Below are 17,526 nucleotides of genomic sequence, written 5' to 3'. Positions count from 1 at the left end.
AACATCCCCAGCTCCCGAAGCCTCTCTGTCTTATATGGCTGTTATTTAGCTGTGGTGTAGTAGTTAGGAGCGGGTGGATTCTGATCTGGAGAACCGGGTTTGATTCCCCACTTCTCCACCTGAGCGGCAGAGGCTTATCTGGGGTACCGGATGTGTTTCCACACTCCTACATTCCTGCTGGGTGACCTTGGGCTAGTCACAGTTCTCTCTGAACTCTCTCAGCCCCACCTACTTCACAAGGTGTCTGCTGTGGGGAGAGGAAGGGAAAGGAGCTTGTGAGCCACCTTGAGTCTCCTTGCAGGAGAGAAAGGTGGGGTATAAATCCAACCTCCCCGTCCTCTTCTCCTCCTTCTTTGTTCGAGTCACAGGAGGGGCCAGAGGGAGGGGGTCTGTGGTTCAATAGATGTGCCGAACATCCCAGGTTCAAGCCCCGGCATTTCCAAATAAAAGGACCAAGCAGTAGGCGATGCAAAAGACCCCTGCATGGAACCCTGGGATCCTCCATTGACACTCCATTCAAACTATCGAAGTTTGAGCCTATGACCCCATCTGGTGGCAGTCAGTTCCGCCGGTTACTTATGGACCCTGTTTACATTGTTTGTTGGTTCTTTTTTTGGTCCGTCCCAAATTTTCTGCCCATCTATTTTCAGGGAACAACCCCACGTTCTGTTACCCCAGCGTGGTATAGTGGTTAAGACCAGGTGCACTCCAATCTGGAGAACCGGGTTTGATTCCCCACTCTGCCACTTGAGCTGTGGAGACTTATCCGGGGAACCGGATTAGCTTGTGCACTCCAATACATTCTTTCCTCTTGAGCACCAGTGTGGCGTAGTAATTAAGAGCAGGTGCACTGTAATCTGGAGAACCGGGTTTGATTCCCCGCTCTGCCACTTGAGCTGTGGAGGCTTATCCGGGGAACCGGATTAGCTTGTGCACTCCAATACATTCTTTCCTCTTGAGCACCAGTGTGGTGTAGTGATGAAGAGCAGGTGCCCTCTAATCTGGAGAACCGGGTTTGATTCCCTGCTCTGCCACTTGAGCTGTGGAGGCTTATCCGGGGAACCGGATTAGCTTGTGCACTCCAATACATTCTTTCCTCTTGAGCACCAGTGTGGTGTAGTGATGAAGAGCAGGTGCCCTCTAATCTGGAGAACCGGGTTTGATTCCCTGCTCTGCCACTTGAGCTGTGGAGGCTTATCCGGGGAACCGGATTAGCTTGTGCACTCCAATACATTCTTTCCTCTTGAGCACCAGTGTGGCGTAGTAATTAAGAGCAGGTGCACTGTAATCTGGAGAACCGGGTTTGATTCCCCGCTCTGCCACTTGAGCTGTGGAGGCTTATCCGGGGAACCGGATTAGCTTGTGCACTCCAATACATTCTTTCCTCTTGAGCACCAGTGTGGTGTAGTGATGAAGAGCAGGTGCCCTCTAATCTGGAGAACCGGGTTTGATTCCCTGCTCTGCCACTTGAGCTGTGGAGGCTTATCCGGGGAACCGGATTAGCTTGTGCACTCCAATACATTCTTTCCTCTTGAGCACCAGTGTGGTGTAGTGGTTAAGAGCAGGAGCCCTCTAATCTGGCGAACCGGGTTTGATTCCCCGCTCTGCCACTTGAGCTGTGGAGGTTTGTCCGGGAAACCGGATTAGCTTGTGCACTCCAATACATTCTTTCCTCTTGAGCACCAGTGTGGTGTAGTAATTAAGAGCAGGTGCACTGTAATCTGAAGAACCGGGTTGGATTCCTCGCTCTGCCACTTGAGCTGTGGAGGCTTATCTGGGGGACCAGATTAGCTTGTGCACTCCAACACACACCAGCTGGGTGACCTTGGGCTAACCACAGTTCTTCGGAGCGCTCTCAGCCCCACCCACCCCACAGGGTTTTTGTTGTGGGGGGGAAGGGAAAGCACAACATACGGTCAACGTGATGTAAGGCATTGGTCTAAAATCTGGGCTGAGCTATGGAAGCTTGCTGGCTGAATTTGGGGGCAGTGGCTGGTTGACAGCAAAAGCTTATTTTAAACCATTAAAAACACAGATCAGTTTCTTCCGTTCCCGCAGCACATTCACAAAAAAACACCAATCGGGAGCAGACCAAGTTTATTTTCCCCGCCCAGCAGCCTGATCCTCCCACCTGACTTCCATTCAAGCTGTCAACAAAAACAACAGCCAATCAGAACGCAGGACACTGGGCATGCTCAGACATGTTTCCAAAGTGCATGCAGAGGTCCGGCTCGTGCAGAACAAACTGGAGGATTTCTAACTGTGCTCTTGGGCAGAAGCGGAGCGCCGTGCGTTTGCAGGAACCGGGATAAAACAACCCAGGTATATATGATCCCGGCTCAACCCCGGTGTAATTATGCCATGCAAAAACAGCCTTGGTTTGCAGCTGGCCAGAAGCACAGGAGCAGCAGTGGCGTAGGAGGTTAATTGCTCGTGTATCTAATCTGGAGGAACCGGGTTTGATTCCCAGCTCTGCCGCCTGAGCTGTGGAGGCTGATCTGGGGAATTCAGATTAGCCTGTGCACTCCCACGCACGCCAGCTGGATGACCTTGGGCTAGTCACAGCTTCTCGGAGCTCTCTCAGCCCCACCTACCTCGCAGGGTGTTTGTTGTGAGGGGGGAAGGGCAAGGAGATTGTCAGCCCCTTTGAGTCTCTTGCAGGAGAGAAAGGGGGGATATAAATCCAAACTCTTCTTCTTCCTTTCCATGCTGGGCTTTGCAACTTGTTCCTTGCCCGTGGGAATGGCGCGTCCCCCCCGAGATGCCAGGATTTTGCTTAGGAGCTCGCACACACAGAGAGAAAAGTCAGCCAGTTGTAGGTAAGAGTTATCCAGTGGTGGGATTCAGCAGGTTCGCACCACTTCGGCAGAACCGGTTGCTTAAATGGTGCTTGTAAACAACTGGTTGTTAAATTATTTGAATCCCACCATCGGTTCTGCAACATCTGTTTCCCGCAGTTAGTTCAAGCTGAGCAGTGGGTGCCCTGCAGACTTTGGACAGTTTCAAAGGGGGGGGGGGGGAGTTTGGAAGAATTCATAGAGAGCTGTTGATGGGTGTTTGTCATAAACAGTTAGTACTAGGTTGTAATGTTTTGTAGTCTTCGCTACAGAAGAGAAAGTTGCCCTCTGTGCATAACATATTAGGTCAGGGATGGCGAACCTTTTCGAGACCGAGTGCCCAAATTGCAACCCAAAACCCACTTATTTATCACAAAGTGCCAACACGGCGATTTAACCTGAATACTGAGGTTTAAGTTTAGAAATGCGTTACTCGAGAGTAAGCTTGGTGAAGCAACCGTGCAACGCTTCAAATGAGTGAATCATGACCCTAGGAGGGTTTACTCAGAAGCAAGCCCCATTGCCAGCAACCAAGCTTACTCCCAGGTAAACGATCACGCCCAGGTCAGCCTAGATGTGTGTGTGTGTGTGGGGGGGGGGGTGATTTTCCACCCCTCTACATGACAGACTCTGTGCACGCGTGCCCACAGAAAGGGCTCTGAGTGCCACCTCTGGCACCCGTGCCATAGGTTCGCCACCGCTGTATTAGGTTATGGTTATTAGATGCTTTAACTATGTGTACCTGCATTGCAGGGGGTTGGACTGGATGTTATGATGTTTCATGATGTTATCCCTATTGATGTTTTGTTGACCTGTGATGCTTGTTGTTTATATTATTGTTTGCCGCCCTGAGCCCTACGGGGGGAGGGCGGGTTATAAATCTAATAATGAAATGCAAAAATGGGAGAGTCAAAAATGCCCCTGAGTTCCACGGATGGCTAAAAGTGTGAAGAACCCACATTCTCTTTGCTTGCGGTTTTCCTGGGGGGAGTCCGGGTGGTCTCTTCGGGATGCGGAAAACTGGACGGCACAGTCGTCTCATTCAGTTGAGCACCTTGAGTCTCCTTCCAGGAAAGGAGGAGGAAGAGGAGGAGGGGGAGGAGGAAGAGGAGGAGGAGGATGAAGTGGAGGAAGAGGAGGAAGGAGAAGGAGGAGGAGGAAGAGGAGGAGTTTAGATTTAGATCCCCCCTTTCTCTCCTGTAGGAGACTCAAAGGGGCTTACAATCTCCTTGCCCTTCCCCGCTCACAACAAACACCCTGTGAGGTGGGTGGGGCTGAGAGAGCTCCGAGAAGCTGTGACTAGCCCAAGGTCACCCAGCTGGCCTGTGTGGGAGTGTACAGGCTAATCTGAATTCCCCAGATAAGCCTCCACAGCTCAGGCGACATTGCGGGGAATCAAACCCGGTTCCTCCAGATTAGATACACGAGCTCTTAACCACCTACGCCACTGCTGCTCCTGCGCAGATATAAATCCAAACTCTTCTTCTTCTTCTATAGATGTCTTATTTTGTTTCGTGGAGAGACATCATAGATACTTTCCAAATAAATAAGCAGCATTTGGGCCAAGGTACAGCTTAACCAGAGGTGGGATCCAGCAGGTTCTCACCAGTTCCCGAGAGTGGGTTACTAATTATTTGCGTGTGCCGAGAGGGGGTTACCAATTGGGTCCGCTTTTCCATCTCCACGCCCTCGCCTCCCCGAGAGGCATCCTGCCTTTGAACGTGAAGGTTCCGTATAGCAATTGCGACTAATAATGTAACTCCCTGAACTGGGTTAATCCCTTTCAGGTACTGCAATTCATTGATATTCTCAGCCTTTCGTACCTTTTATCTCTACCAAAGAACCTGTGTGTTTCACCATTGCTGTGTTCAGATTTATGAGTTGGGGCATTTTCTATAATGGGATGATGATTTAGAAATGACCTGGTGCAAAAAGAATTTTTGGGGTCGTGGTGGGGTGGCTGCCCATGGGGGGGGGTGGGAATCCAACTCAGGTTTTGACCAGGGCTCAGGTTTGCCTAGGCACGCCTCTGCCCCCTTTGCTGAGGGGGAGCTGGCGAGGGAACCTGTTACTAAAATTTTTGGATCCCACCACTGAGCTTAACCTATCTTTGGCCCACCCTGTCTTAGTTTATCTAGGTTTTGAAGATGCCAGAGGGCCCGGAGCTGTTTTTAGCCAGCCGGTACATCAACGACATGTGCAGAAGACTCATCTTCTCGGGGCGCGTGGAGAAATCGCAGGTGAGCAAGAACTCGGAAGTGCCCTTCGAGAGCGAGGAATACTCGATAGCTGCCACGTCGCGAGGCAAAGAGTTGAAGCTGACCTTGGCACCGGTGAAACGGGAGCGTGGCAAAGGGAAGGACCGCAGCTCACAGGGCCGGGAGCCGATGGATCTCATCGTCCGCTTTGGGATGTCGGGTACCTTCAAGTTGACTTCGGCGGCTGAGATCCCGAAGCACGCTCACTTGCGCTTTTACACCAAGGAGGACCCACCTCGCGCTCTCTGTTTCGTGGATGTCCGGCGCTTTGGCAAATGGGTGGTGGATGGCTCGTGGCAGCCAGACCGTGGACCGTGTGTGATGCAGGAGTATGAGAAGTTCAGGTGAGGAAGATCAAAACCTTTCCCCTGACCAGCGTGGAATCCGTGACCGTACAGAGGATCCCTCTTCTGTGGTGATCAGAATGGTGTAATTTCATTTGCTTCTTCAAATCCTCAAATATTACGATGAGAATAACGAGATGCAACTATTTGTGCTAGAGACAGATTTTTTACATATTATGCTTTCAATACAACCTGGGTTTTCCAGATTAGAGCCCGCCGCTCTTAACCACCATGCTGGCAAGCTCAAACATTTCCTTGCTACTGTTTTACTAAGGCCCCTTCCACACAAGCAGAATCATGCACTTTCAATCCACTTTCAATCCACTTTGCAGCTGTGCGGAAGAGCAAAATCCGCTTGCAAACAATTGTGGAAGTGGATTGAAACTGCATTGTATTAGGAGCAGCAGTGGCGTAGGAGGTTAAGAGCTTGTGTATCTAATCTGGAGGAACCGGGTTTGATTCCCCGCTCTGCCGCCTGAGCTGTGGAGGCTCATCTGGGGAATTCACATTAGCCTGTGCACTCCCACACATGCCAGCTGAGTGACCTTGGGCTAGTCACAGTTCTTTGGAGCTCTCTCAGCCACACCCACCTCACAGGGTGTTTGTTGTGAGCGGGGAAGGGCAAGGAAATTGTAAGATCCTTTGAGTCTCCTGCAGGACAGAAAGGGGGATATAAATCCAAACTCCTCCTCCTCCTCTTCCTCTTCCTCTTCCTCTTCATGTGCAGAAGGGGCCTTAGTCCTTCCGAAAAGCGCTAGGCAAAAAAGTTCTACATTCAGAAGGAGTATTATGATTTTATTTTTTGTTGATAGATCGCCACGTCCCTGCTTCCAGTTGGGTTCCCCCTGTCCGAATAAACCTTTCTGCATTGCAGGGAGAACGTGCTGAAGAATCTCTCCAATAAAGTTTTCAACAGACCTATCTGTGAGGCCTTGCTGAACCAGAAGTTTTTCAACGGTGTTGGCAACTACCTGCGAGCCGAAATCCTCCACAGGTGAGTCAGAGCTGAATGCTAGCTTGAGTCTAATCCATGGGCTCCCAACACGGGCCCCTTCCGCACAGGCAGAATAATGCGCTTTTGATCCACTTTCAATGCACTTTGCAGCTGTGCGGAAGAGCAAAATTCACTTGCAAACAATTGTGAACATAGATTGAAAGTGCATTATTCTGCATGTGCGGAAGGGACCCCGGTTTCTCTGAGCTCGATGAGGCCGCTGACGTTTTTCCTACTACCTAAAAACACCAAGGTTCCTGACTGGTCATTAGAGATTTTCCGGCTATGCAGATCTTCACTGCTAGGTTGCTTTAGAAGTGCTTCTGACCAATTGCTGGAGCTCCTGCAGAGAGACGCGTGCATAAAGAACACACAAGAGGTCTTTAGGCGCTTAGAAAAACCTCGCACGAGAAAGAAGGGAAACCATCCTAGATCGTGCTTCTTGTGTTTGGTACGGCTTGAGCATCACGGTAAAGACAGAGGTGGGATCCAGCAGGTTCTCACAGGTTCCCGAGAGTAGGTTACTAATTATTTGTGTGTGCCGAGAGGGGGTTACTAATGGGTGATTTTGCCACGTGATTTTGGCCTTAGTTATGCCCCTCTTCTCAGCAGTAGCGCGCAGAATTTGAAGCAGTCTAGCAGGAGGTGCACCAGCGTGCGTGGCAGCCTGCGCCTGCGTGCATTCGTTTCCCGCCCAAGGACCGGCGCAGCGGCTGCGTCCTTGCCACAGCCCCGCCCCTGGAATGCCTGACCACGCCCCCGTCGTGCCCCGCCCAGCCCCATTGGCGCTACGCCACAGTTTGAATCCCACCACCATGGGAACCTGTTACTAAAATTTTTGGATCCCACCACTGGGTAAAGACCTCCGTACCAATAGGTCCAGAGACTTACTGTGTCTGGGTAGTGCTCCCAAATTGTGCTAGGTCTCAGAGAGAACAGACAGAAGTATCTGGCACATTTGGCTGTATGATATCCTACACTATAAGAACATAAGAACTAGTCTGCTGGATCAGACCAGAGTCCATCTAGTCCAGCACTCTGCTACTCGCAGTGGCCCACCAGGTGCCTTTGGGAGCTCACAGGCAGGAGGTGAAAGCAATGGCCTGCTGCTGCTGCTGCTCCTGAGCACCTGGTCTGCTAAGGCATTTGCAATCTGAGATCAAGGAGGATCAAGATGGGTAGCCACAGATCGACTTCTCCTCCATCAATCTGTCCAAGCCCTTTTTAAAGCTATCCAGGTTAGTGGCCGTCACCACCTCCTGTGGCAGCATATTCCAAACACCAACCACACGTTGCGTGAAGAAGTGTTTCCTTTTATTAGTCCTAATTCTTCCCCCCAGCATTTTCAGTGGATGCCCCCTGGTTCTAGTATTGTGAGAAAGAGAGAAAAATGTCTCCCTGTCCACATTTTCTACCCCATGCATAATTTTATAGGCTTCAATCATATCCCCCCTCAGACGTCTCCTCTCCAAACTAAAGAGTCCCAAACGCTGCAGCCTCTCCTCATAAGGAAGGTGCTCCAATCCTTCAATCATCCTCGTTTCCCTTCTCTGCACTTTTTCTATCTTTTCAATATCCTTTTTGAGATGTGGCGACCAGAACTGGACACTATACTGCTGTGTGATGTCCAGTATTTGTAAGCATGACCGTTGTTTTTCTGGGCCGCTTTTAGGTTAAAAATCCCTCCCTTTGAGAAGGCCCGGACTGTTCTGGAGAACCTGCAACATCAAGAACAGGTGAGAGGGAAAAGCGGGGAAGAAACCTTCCAGGTTTCTTTGCGTGCTAGTTTTTCACTTGCCGCTTTGGAGTAAAAATCACCGACAGGTACTTGTGTGTTTTCCTTCTCTCCCTGCCCGACATATGAGAAACTAGCAGGGAGAACTTGGGGTAGTGACCAGCGTGCTTGCCGTTCCTGTGTGGCCTGCCATTAATTAGCAATCCAAACCGTGGGTCTTGCAACATAGAAAATTGCTCACACGAAAATCTAGGCGACAAAAATATACCCATAAGCTACTTTTCCCTATAGATTGAAACCGTTCCCACAACAAAATATCATCCTTTGTTTCATATAACGTTATCAGGTTGTTTGTTCCAGTGCTTGTTATCACTAGTTGCTGTTACACACTTCTGGGAACATTAGTAATTTTATACCAGGTTAGTTCTGATTCGATATTTATCCGTAGTTCTGATGGGGGACCGGGAGGAGGGAAGGAAGGGCCACACAAGATATAGGGTATATGAGGTGTTATATTTAATGATTTTTCAAACATTTCATTATTATATTAAGAAAAAGAGTTTGGATTTATATCCCACCTTTCTCTCCTGTAAGGAGACTCAAGGCTTACAAGCTCCTTTCCCTTCCTCTCCCCACAACAGACACCTTGTGAGGTAGGTGGGACTGAGAGAGTCCTGAGAGAACTGTGACTAGCCCAGGGTCACCCAGCAGGAATGTAGCAGTGCGGAAGCCTCTGCCACTCAGGTGGAGCAGTGGGGAATCAAACCTGGTTCTCCAGATTAGAATCCACCTGCTCTTAACCACCACACCATGCTTAGCCGTGTTAATTAGTCTTTTTTTTCTCCCTCTTAAGATTTTCTGTTTTCAGATTTAAAAAATAGCTTGCAAGGTGTATTTCCAGATATGCCTTTAATATAAGGTGACCAGATTGTCACCTTTTAAAATCAGGACCAGGGTGTGTGTGTGCGCGTGCGCATGCGCGCGCAGCTGCAGGAGCGCACTGTCTTTTGGGGCGCTCCCCAGTTTCCCTCCCTGTGACAGGGCAGGAAAAGGGGAGCGCCCCAGAAGGCAGTGGGGCAGCCTTCCAAAAATCGGGACAGTAAAAAAAACCCGCGGGACGTGGGAAAAATTGGTTTAAGGCGGGACTGTCCTGCCAAAAGCAGGACGTCTGGTCACCTTACTTTAATAATTATGTGTTGTATTTATGACCACTGAGGAAGGCCCGGTAGACCAAAATGCATGTGGTCCTGTGCTGGACATTTATAATAAGTGTATCATCAACTTGGTTTGAGATCTTTGTAACTGTTCATACCGATGTTTTTATATTTAGTCTGTATTCCAGGCCCTGCGTTGTGTCTGCCATATGATAAATATAATTTTCCCCTCACAGAAGTCCCCCATGACGCTGAGCAAAAAGCTGAAACTCAAACGGGAGAACCCAGACTTACTGGAGCTTTGCCACATCGTGCCCATGGAGGTGACCCGCCTGGGTAAGGGCTGAGCCACTGCAGTTTTGGGTCTCTTGCTGGGGATGGATTTGTTGAAGTCGATGTCGGGATCTGGAATATTGTTGAGGGCAGGTGGGGGAGAAGAAGCGACAGCCGGGTGCAGAGGTGGGATCCAGCAGGTTCTCACCAGTTCCCGAGAGTGGGTTACTAATTATTTGTGTGTGCCAAGAGGGGGTTACTAATTGGGTCTGCTTTTCCATTAGAAATTCCATTAGGTCCAAAAATCATAAAGTCCTGTTGTTTCCTATGTGGCTGGTTAGCGAAGGTAGAAAACGGGATAATTCTCCCTGTTGGGCTGTTTTAAAAACATGTTTTAGAAATATGGTGAAGTTCCTTGTTTAAGGAAAGTATCCTTCTTTTGATTTCTAGAAACCGTATTAAGTATTTGAAAGTATTAAGTATTTGACAGGCAGTCCATTAGAGGAGAAGTAGTTGTTTCTGTTGGCAGTAGACGACAGGACTTGCTGTAATGAGTTTAAATTATGGACAGAAAGATACCAGCTGGAAATTAGAAACATTTTTTTTTACAGTAAGAGTTTTTACAGTAACAGAGAAATTATTAATGCCCTGCCCCCGGAATGCCTGGCCACGCCCCCCGTCGTGCCCCACCCATCCCCATTGGCGCTACGCCACTGTTTGAATCCCTCTACCATGGGAACCTGTTACTAAAATTTTTGGATCCCACCACTGGCTGTGTGCCCTTTAGCAAGTCCTTGTGCTTCTTCCAATTCCCAACAGAGGGAGACAAGAAAGCAACCAGATACTCCTTTGTTAGACCTGGAGGCAAGCAAATTTGGGGGTGGAACTCCTACCGGTTCTGTGTTCTCTCGTTGCTGAGTTCCAGGCATGCTTGTTTTATGAGCCTGTATGAATATACCTGGGATCCTCGTCTTGGGTCCTAAGGCACCATAGCATCCACCCGGTTTATCAGCAGATTCCAGTCCCGTAGGCAGTGGTGGGATCCAAACATTTTAGTAACAGGTTCCCATGGTGGTAGGATTCAAACTGTGGCATAGCGCCAATGGGACTGGGTGGGGCACAACGGGGGCGTGACCAGGAATTCCGGGGCGGGGCATTCCTGGGCGGGGCTGTGGCAAAGACGCAGCCGCTGCGCCGGTCCTTGGGCAGGAAACTGATGCATGCAGGCGCAGGCTACCACGCACGCCGGTGCACCTCCTGCTAGATTGCTTCAAGTTCTGCACGCTACTGCTGAGAGGAGGGGTGTAACTAAGGCAAAAATCACGTGTCAGAATCACCAATTAGTAACTTCCTCTCGGCACACACAAACAATTAGTAACCTACTCTCGGGAACCTGTGAGAACCTGCTGGATCCCACCTCTGCCCGTAGGACTTCTGATTGGTCATTGAATATTTGATAAACTGTGCAGATAAAAACAACACTTTAGCCACAGCTACCATTGCAGAATTGACTGTCTGACTCTTTCTCTTCCCCTCTTCTAAAAAGTATTCCTCTTGTCCCCTGCCCTTGGGTTTCCTCCCATGATGGTCATTATGTGGTTGAGAATTCCGTGTGTCAGAATTCCAGAATTGCCTCCAGGCTCAAAAAGATTGTGGACCCCTGGACTATATAATTGTACCCTGTAAACGAGATACCAAATCCAATGGGATCTGAAAACTTTTTAAAATGTAGAAATTCCAAGTCCTCATTACAGAGGAAAACTCTTTTTTTCCCCCGAAAGCGCACAGTCGCTCCACGTTTTGACAAAGAAGAAGAAGAGTTTGGATGTATATCCCCCCTTTCTCTCCTGCAGGAGACTCAAAGGGGCTGACAATCTCCTTGCCCTTCCCCCCTCACAGCAAACACCCTGTGAGGTGAGTGGGGCTGAGAGAGCTCCGAGAAGCTGTGACTAGCCCAAGGTCACCCAGCTGGCGTGTGTGGGAGTGCACAGGCTACTCTGAATTCCCCAGATAAGCCTCCACAGCTCAGGCGGCAGAGCTGGGAATCAAACCCGGTTCCTCCAGATTAGATACACGAGCTCTTAACCTCCTACACCACTGCTGCTAAAGATGGGTCGGGAGGCATTTAGGGATCCTCCTCAACAGCTTTTCCTTCTGTTCTTCAAAGGTTATGATCCGGAGAGATCTGTTTATCCTTTATCCTTTGAAGGCTGGATTCAGTGCTACAGCATGCCTGGTATGAAATCCCTGCCCGATGCCAACGGCAGGACAATCTGGTTTCAGGTAGGAACTGAAATGATGAACCACATTCGGTCTGGGAGTAATCGTTTCAAGGGGTCATTCTTACCAAGACTCTACTCTAAATAATGATGTTAGCACTGCAGTCTGCCACTTATGTTCATGCTGTCTTCTAGTTTTGTGTTATATTAAAAAAAACCAACCTTTTCATTTTCCCAACATCTGATATACTCCGTTTTCCCTATTCCCGTGGTGGCGAACCTTTGGCACTCCAGATGTTATGAACTACAATTCCCATCAGCCCCTGACAGGGGCTGGCAGGGGCTGATGGGAATTGTAGTCCATAACATCTGGAGTGCCAAAGGTTCACCACCACTGCTTCCATCAGTGTTTCAAATACTAACCTTTTCTGGGATCCTCCCGGCAACAAGCGAATCCAAATTCTGTGCTTCCAGTATGTAATACTGTGTTTCATGTAAAGATGTCAGTACAGTGGTGGCGAACCTATGGCACTCCAGATGTTCATGAACTACAATTCCCATTAGCCCCTGCCAGCATGGCCAATTGGCAGGGACTGATGGGAATTGTAGTCCATGAACATCTGGAGTGCCATAGCTTCGCCCCCACGGTGTTAGTAGATGGTGTATTCCTCCGCCAAACACAAAACATGCCGGATCTTCTTTATTGTAGAATGATCCGCCTGGGCCCTAGTGCCTTCCTAGCCCTGCTTGAAAGTAAAAATTCATTTTGGCATAAATTGTCTTGTATCAAGTGCCATGTTTCAGCATTGGACAAAATAATGGCTTTGATAAAGGCAGCTTGTAAAAGTGAATGATAATTCACAAAGAGCCCTTCGGGGATGGGGCGGTATAGAAATCCAAGAAATAAATAAATAAATAAAAATAATTCTCATGTTCGGTTGTTGTGGGTTTTCCGGGTTGTATGGCCATGTTCCAGTGGCATTTTCTCCTGACGTTTCGCCCACATCAGAGGAGATGCCAGCCACAGATGCAGGCGAAACGTCAGGAGAAAACGCTACTAGAACACGGCCATACAACCCGGAAAACCCACAACATCCTAGTGATTCCGGCCATGAAAGCCTTCGAGAATACATTCTCATATTCGTTCTGGACCATATTCTAATGCAGGAGAGCGCAGTTTTCTCGACCTCTGCACCTCAACTGACCGAACTAACATCTTTATGTGAAACACTATGCACTCTCTAATAATTCTGCTTGGTCAAAAGAACTCACCACTCTCCTCTGAATTTCACAGGACTTATTTTGCACGGTGTACTTTTCTTAACATTTAAAAAATTGAGTACAAAGTTAAGAATTCTTCTGTATGCTGGGAGGGGGGCAGAGAGAAGAGGTTTTAAGGTTTACAAACGGTTTTACCTTTTGATGAGTTGTAAAATACGTTCCAGAGTCTGAATAGGAGTTTCTTCATATCAAATTCTGAATCCTTTCCCTTCCACACAGGGAGATCCTGGACCGCTGGCCCCGAAAGGTAAGCGTCATCTTTGAACGTGCAAGACAGCCCTCTGACATATCTACTATTTGAGCTTCTGTATCAAGTGCCATTGCGATTTTGATGTTTTCATTCAAGATTTTAATTTGCGATTTTGATGTTTTCATTCAAGATCCCCCCCCCACACACACACTGGCCTTATTGTTTGGGCAATGAAAATAAAAGGTGGCGTAGGAGGCTAAGAGCTCGTGTATCTAATCTGGAGGAACCGGCTTTGATTCCCAGCTCTGCCACCTGAGCTGTGGAGGCTTATCTGGGGAATTCAGATTAGCCTGTACACTCCCACACACGCCAGCTGGGTGACCTTGGGCTAGTCACAGCTTCTCGGAGCTCTCTCAGCCCCACCTACCTCACAAGGTGTTTGTTGTGAGGGGGGAAGGGCAAGGAGATTGTCAGCTCCTTTGAGTCTCCTGCAGGAGAGAAAGGGGGGTATAAATCCAAACTCTTCTTCTTCTTCTTGTCAGTCTTCTGAAATGAAATCAGTACTTTTTTTTTTTTTTGCAGGGGGAAAGCCGCGCAAAAGAGTTTGGAAAGTAAAAGCTGAACCGGAGGTATCGATTCCCAAGGTAAGGGACTTCCTGGATCAATGCTACCTGTGCATCTAGCATGTTTTAATCCCACCCTGCCCTCCTTCACAGCAAGTGTAAATGGGTCTTGTCCCCTTCCTATTCTCGGGCCCCTTCCGCACATGCAGAATAATGCACTTTCAATTCCACTGTGCGGAATAGCAAAATCCACTTGCAAACAATTGTGAAGTGGATTGAATATGCATTATTTTGCATGTGCAGAAGGGGCCTTATAGTAAATGGGATCCTATTAATGTCACATTTGCTCCGTTTAATGTGTCGTGTTAACAGCTATGCTGTTTCAGTTCTTTCTAGTTGGTTCAAATTTCTGCTATCTTAATGCATTGGTTAATGAGTGTCCCCTTGTGTTGATTGTACCTACTCACTGTGTATCATCCACCTTGTGTTCCTGTGAGAAAGGCGGACTATAAATAACATAGATAAATAAATGGCGTGATTGAATAACCAGCTTCTTCTTTTGTGGCAAACTGCAGTTTACTAGCAAATCCAAATTGTGGTTTATACATACCTTGCAAACTAGGGCGTTGTTTCCCAGTCGGCAAGGTATGTTCAAACACAACAACAGAACTGCAGTTTTCTTTGAGAACAAGAAATGACTGAATAGATTGTAGTGTGTAAAAGGAGGGAGGGGAAGGCCTACGCCCCCCTCGAAGCTCGTTTTGGATGGCAGAGATTAAAATGTCATTTCTGTTTTGATTGGGTTTATTATGTATTTTGCTAGGTAAGAAAGTCGGGGGCGGGAAAGAAATCGAAAACCAGCGCTCCTCTGGAAAATGCTGATGGAACACAAGGAGAGAAGAAGAGAAGCAAACTTGACCAAGAAAATGCAGAGGATGCTGGGGAAACCGGATCTAGGAAGCCAAATGCAAGGGCTCAGAGAAGGAGCTCTGCTTTGCAGGAATCTCCCAAGGTTGTCTCTGAAGCGGAATCTCGGAAGAGACGAGCATCGGCTCGGAAGAACACAGGTGAGAGACATCCTCTGGCACCAAGGTTGCAGAATTGGTTTAAAACAGGGTCCCCAACATAGTGCTTGTAGGCGCTATGGGGCCTGCTGACATCTTTCCTAGCACCCATGTGCTTTTCAAATGTGGGGAGAGCGTTTGCCCAGCAAGGCTTTTGATCGGCCATTGGAGATTTGATTGGCCATGCAGATATATATGCACAGACTTTGAACTGGCGTTTGTTACCATAGCCCAATGACCTTGAAGGCAAGCTGCTGCAGCCATTTTGTGATAGGCTCTGCCTCCTGCCGCAACCATTTTGTGATTGGCTCCACCTCCTGCCGCAGCCATTTTGTGGCTGCGACCATAAATCTGCGTCAGGATTCAAAAGGTGCCCACAGACTCAAAAAGGTTGGAGAGCCCCTGTTTTAAAGGCTCCGCCAAAAACAGGATTCAAGCGACTGGCCGACGGTTCTCACTGTTGATTTAAAAAGCGAGTTAGAAAGGTTCATGGAAAACAGATCCATCATTTGCTAATAGGCATCATGATTTAAGGGAACCTCCATGTCCAAAGGCAGTCAACCTCTGAGTACCTGCTCGAGGAGGCAACATCAGGGGTAGGTCTCGGCCTCTCTGCCCTGTTGTTGACCCACTGTAGTAACTGGTTGGCCACTGTGTGAGACATTGTGCTAGATCAGGGGTCTGCAACCTGCGGCTCTCCAGATGTTCATGGACTACAATTCCCATCAGCCCCTGCCAGCATGGCTGATTGGCCATGAACATCTGGAGAGCTGCAGGTTGCGGACCCCTGTGCTAGATGAGATGGACCACTGGTCTGATACAGCAGGGCTCTTATGGTATTCTTAATGGCTCTCATTTTTCCCCCTTTTAGCTTCGGCTGCTGCTGCCCCGAGATCCCGACGAATAAAAGCTAAATAGCTGCCTGCTAAAAACACACACATCCTTCCGGAAGCTCCGATCTGGGGGATTGAATGCTTTGACTCACTGCCAATGCAACTTGATTAGGGCATCTCTATCGGTGACGGTTGTGGTATATAAAGGGCCTGACTCGAGAACAGCCGCTCTGGGTCCCTGGCTTAGGTCTTGGGGACCAAGGGAATTTGAAATAGTTCTATGCTGATGAGTTTGGCTATGAATCCGTGCCCCGTGGCCAGAATTCCTAACACGGAACGTGTTAGAATCTCCATTGCAAGATTAATGTTTACCTGCAACAACTAGCAAGCGATTGTTATTGGCCGCAGATTTGTGCTAAGGCAAAACTGCGTGTAATTTCTGTGAAGGAACGACAAAGCTCCATAGTCTTACTGGAAGGAAGTTCGGTTGTTGTTAACAGAGCCGAGAATCAGCTACTGCCTTCCGTTTATCCACTCATCCCAAGAACTAGGTGCCTCCCTTCCTCTGCTCGGGAGTAGCGTTTTTATATGAAATTGGGTGTGAGTTTGAGACCAAAACAGAACGCTTCGTCTTTGGGCTGAGAATCGGCTCAGGACCGGCCTTCAAACAAGTTCCGGCCTCTCCTCTTCTGTGTGCCTTGGGGAGGGATTGTTTCTCGTAATGAAACAAACCACGCACACAAACTGCGGTTCTGCCTGACTGGCAGAAATACGAGGAAGTCCTCCATTTCAAAATGAGCGGGTTCTGACTGACTTTACGTACCCTACGCCTGGGTTTTCACGGTTATTCCAATCAAATTCTTTGCTGCTCGCTTCTCTTTGTGATTTTTTAATGAATAAAGTGCTTTTTTAATGAATAAAGTGCTTTGTGATTTTTTAATGAATAAAGTGCTTTTTCCCCCCTGCAGAAACAGCTGTAGTGTGTCTTAAGGGTACGACGAAACCAAATGGCCCGTGAGGAGAAAACAGTAACCACCTTAAAATGTCCGTTGGGGCCCTGCTGTTTTGATGCCCTCAGTCCAATTTACTAGAACAACCCAGATCAAACTAGTTCAGATAACTATTCATTTGTCAATTTAGTATTTATACCTTTCTCCCCAAAAGAGACCCAAAGAGCTTTTGCCGTTTTCTTCCCCGCTGTTATCCTCACAGCCACCCTGTGAGGTAGGCCAGCCTCAGTGTGTGTGACTGGTCCAAGGTTATTTAGCAAGCTTTTCTGGCAGAGGGGGGCTTCAAACCTGAGTCTTTCGGGATCCTAGGCTGACCCGGAAACTGCTAATGCACACTGCGAAGTGGGCTACACCACGCTGTTTTATTGCCACAGGGATTGGGGAAAATACAAAAGAGGGCAGCCTAGATGAATGGCGGCTGGAGCCCGTGAGAAATGGGATGTTAAATATGCCCGAGAATCTCTCGTTCTGCCAGTTACAGATGTCGCCGTTCACCTGCGTCTAAACAGAGATAACCACTTCTCATAACTCTCCATGTTTTCCTCAAAGTTCAGTTCAGGCATCAAAAAAAGAGTCACAAAACAGAAACAAACAGCATAAGGAAGCTAGAAGGAGTGTCCAAAATATATAAGAATACTGTAAACAGAAAAGAGAATCCAAAATTTTTTTTAATCCAGAGTATTGATCAAAAATTGGCCACGATTTCCAATATCACAGGATCCTGATTGTTCGAGAGATAGTTCAGTTTAAAGCTAAGCGGGCTAGAGCCTG

General features: G+C 48.3%; 1 protein-coding gene across 2 annotated transcripts; it reads left to right on the top strand.

The window, feature by feature from the left end:
* Positions 1 to 1,819: 1,819 nt before the first annotated feature.
* On the top strand, positions 1,820 to 16,700 carry NEIL1 (nei like DNA glycosylase 1). 2 transcript variants are annotated; one of them, XM_048481845.1, is made up of 10 exons: positions 1,820 to 2,322; positions 4,967 to 5,439; positions 6,314 to 6,433; positions 8,106 to 8,169; positions 9,559 to 9,658; positions 11,763 to 11,878; positions 13,315 to 13,342; positions 13,868 to 13,929; positions 14,672 to 14,915; positions 15,784 to 16,700. In XM_048481845.1, the coding sequence occupies exons 2-10, from the start codon at positions 4,985 to 4,987 to the stop codon at positions 15,828 to 15,830; spliced, it is 1,236 nt and encodes a 411-aa protein (XP_048337802.1). In that variant the 5' UTR covers positions 1,820 to 2,322; positions 4,967 to 4,984; the 3' UTR covers positions 15,831 to 16,700. The 2 variants fall into 2 exon arrangements, with proteins under 2 accessions (XP_048337802.1, XP_048337801.1); XM_048481844.1 differs by having other exon boundaries at positions 1,822 to 2,322; positions 4,976 to 5,439; positions 15,784 to 16,699.
* Positions 16,701 to 17,526: the final 826 nt, after the last annotated feature.

This window comes from Sphaerodactylus townsendi, linkage group LG17 (genome assembly GCF_021028975.2).
Source record: "Sphaerodactylus townsendi isolate TG3544 linkage group LG17, MPM_Stown_v2.3, whole genome shotgun sequence".
Lineage (NCBI taxonomy): Eukaryota > Metazoa > Chordata > Lepidosauria > Squamata > Sphaerodactylidae > Sphaerodactylus > Sphaerodactylus townsendi.
This window is presented reverse-complemented; position numbering and strand designations above follow the sequence as displayed.

Bases quoted from the DNA above. Each gene is read 5' to 3' on its own strand.
- NEIL1 (XM_048481845.1), top strand. From the start codon at position 4,985: ATGCCAGAGGGCCCGGAGCTGTTTTTAGCCAGCCGGTACATCAACGAC. The intron at 6,434-8,105 runs GTGAGTCAGAGC...GGCCGCTTTTAG, and splicing joins CGAGCCGAAATCCTCCACAG to GTTAAAAATCCCTCCCTTTG. The intron at 13,930-14,671 runs GTAAGGGACTTC...GTATTTTGCTAG, and splicing joins CGGAGGTATCGATTCCCAAG to GTAAGAAAGTCGGGGGCGGG.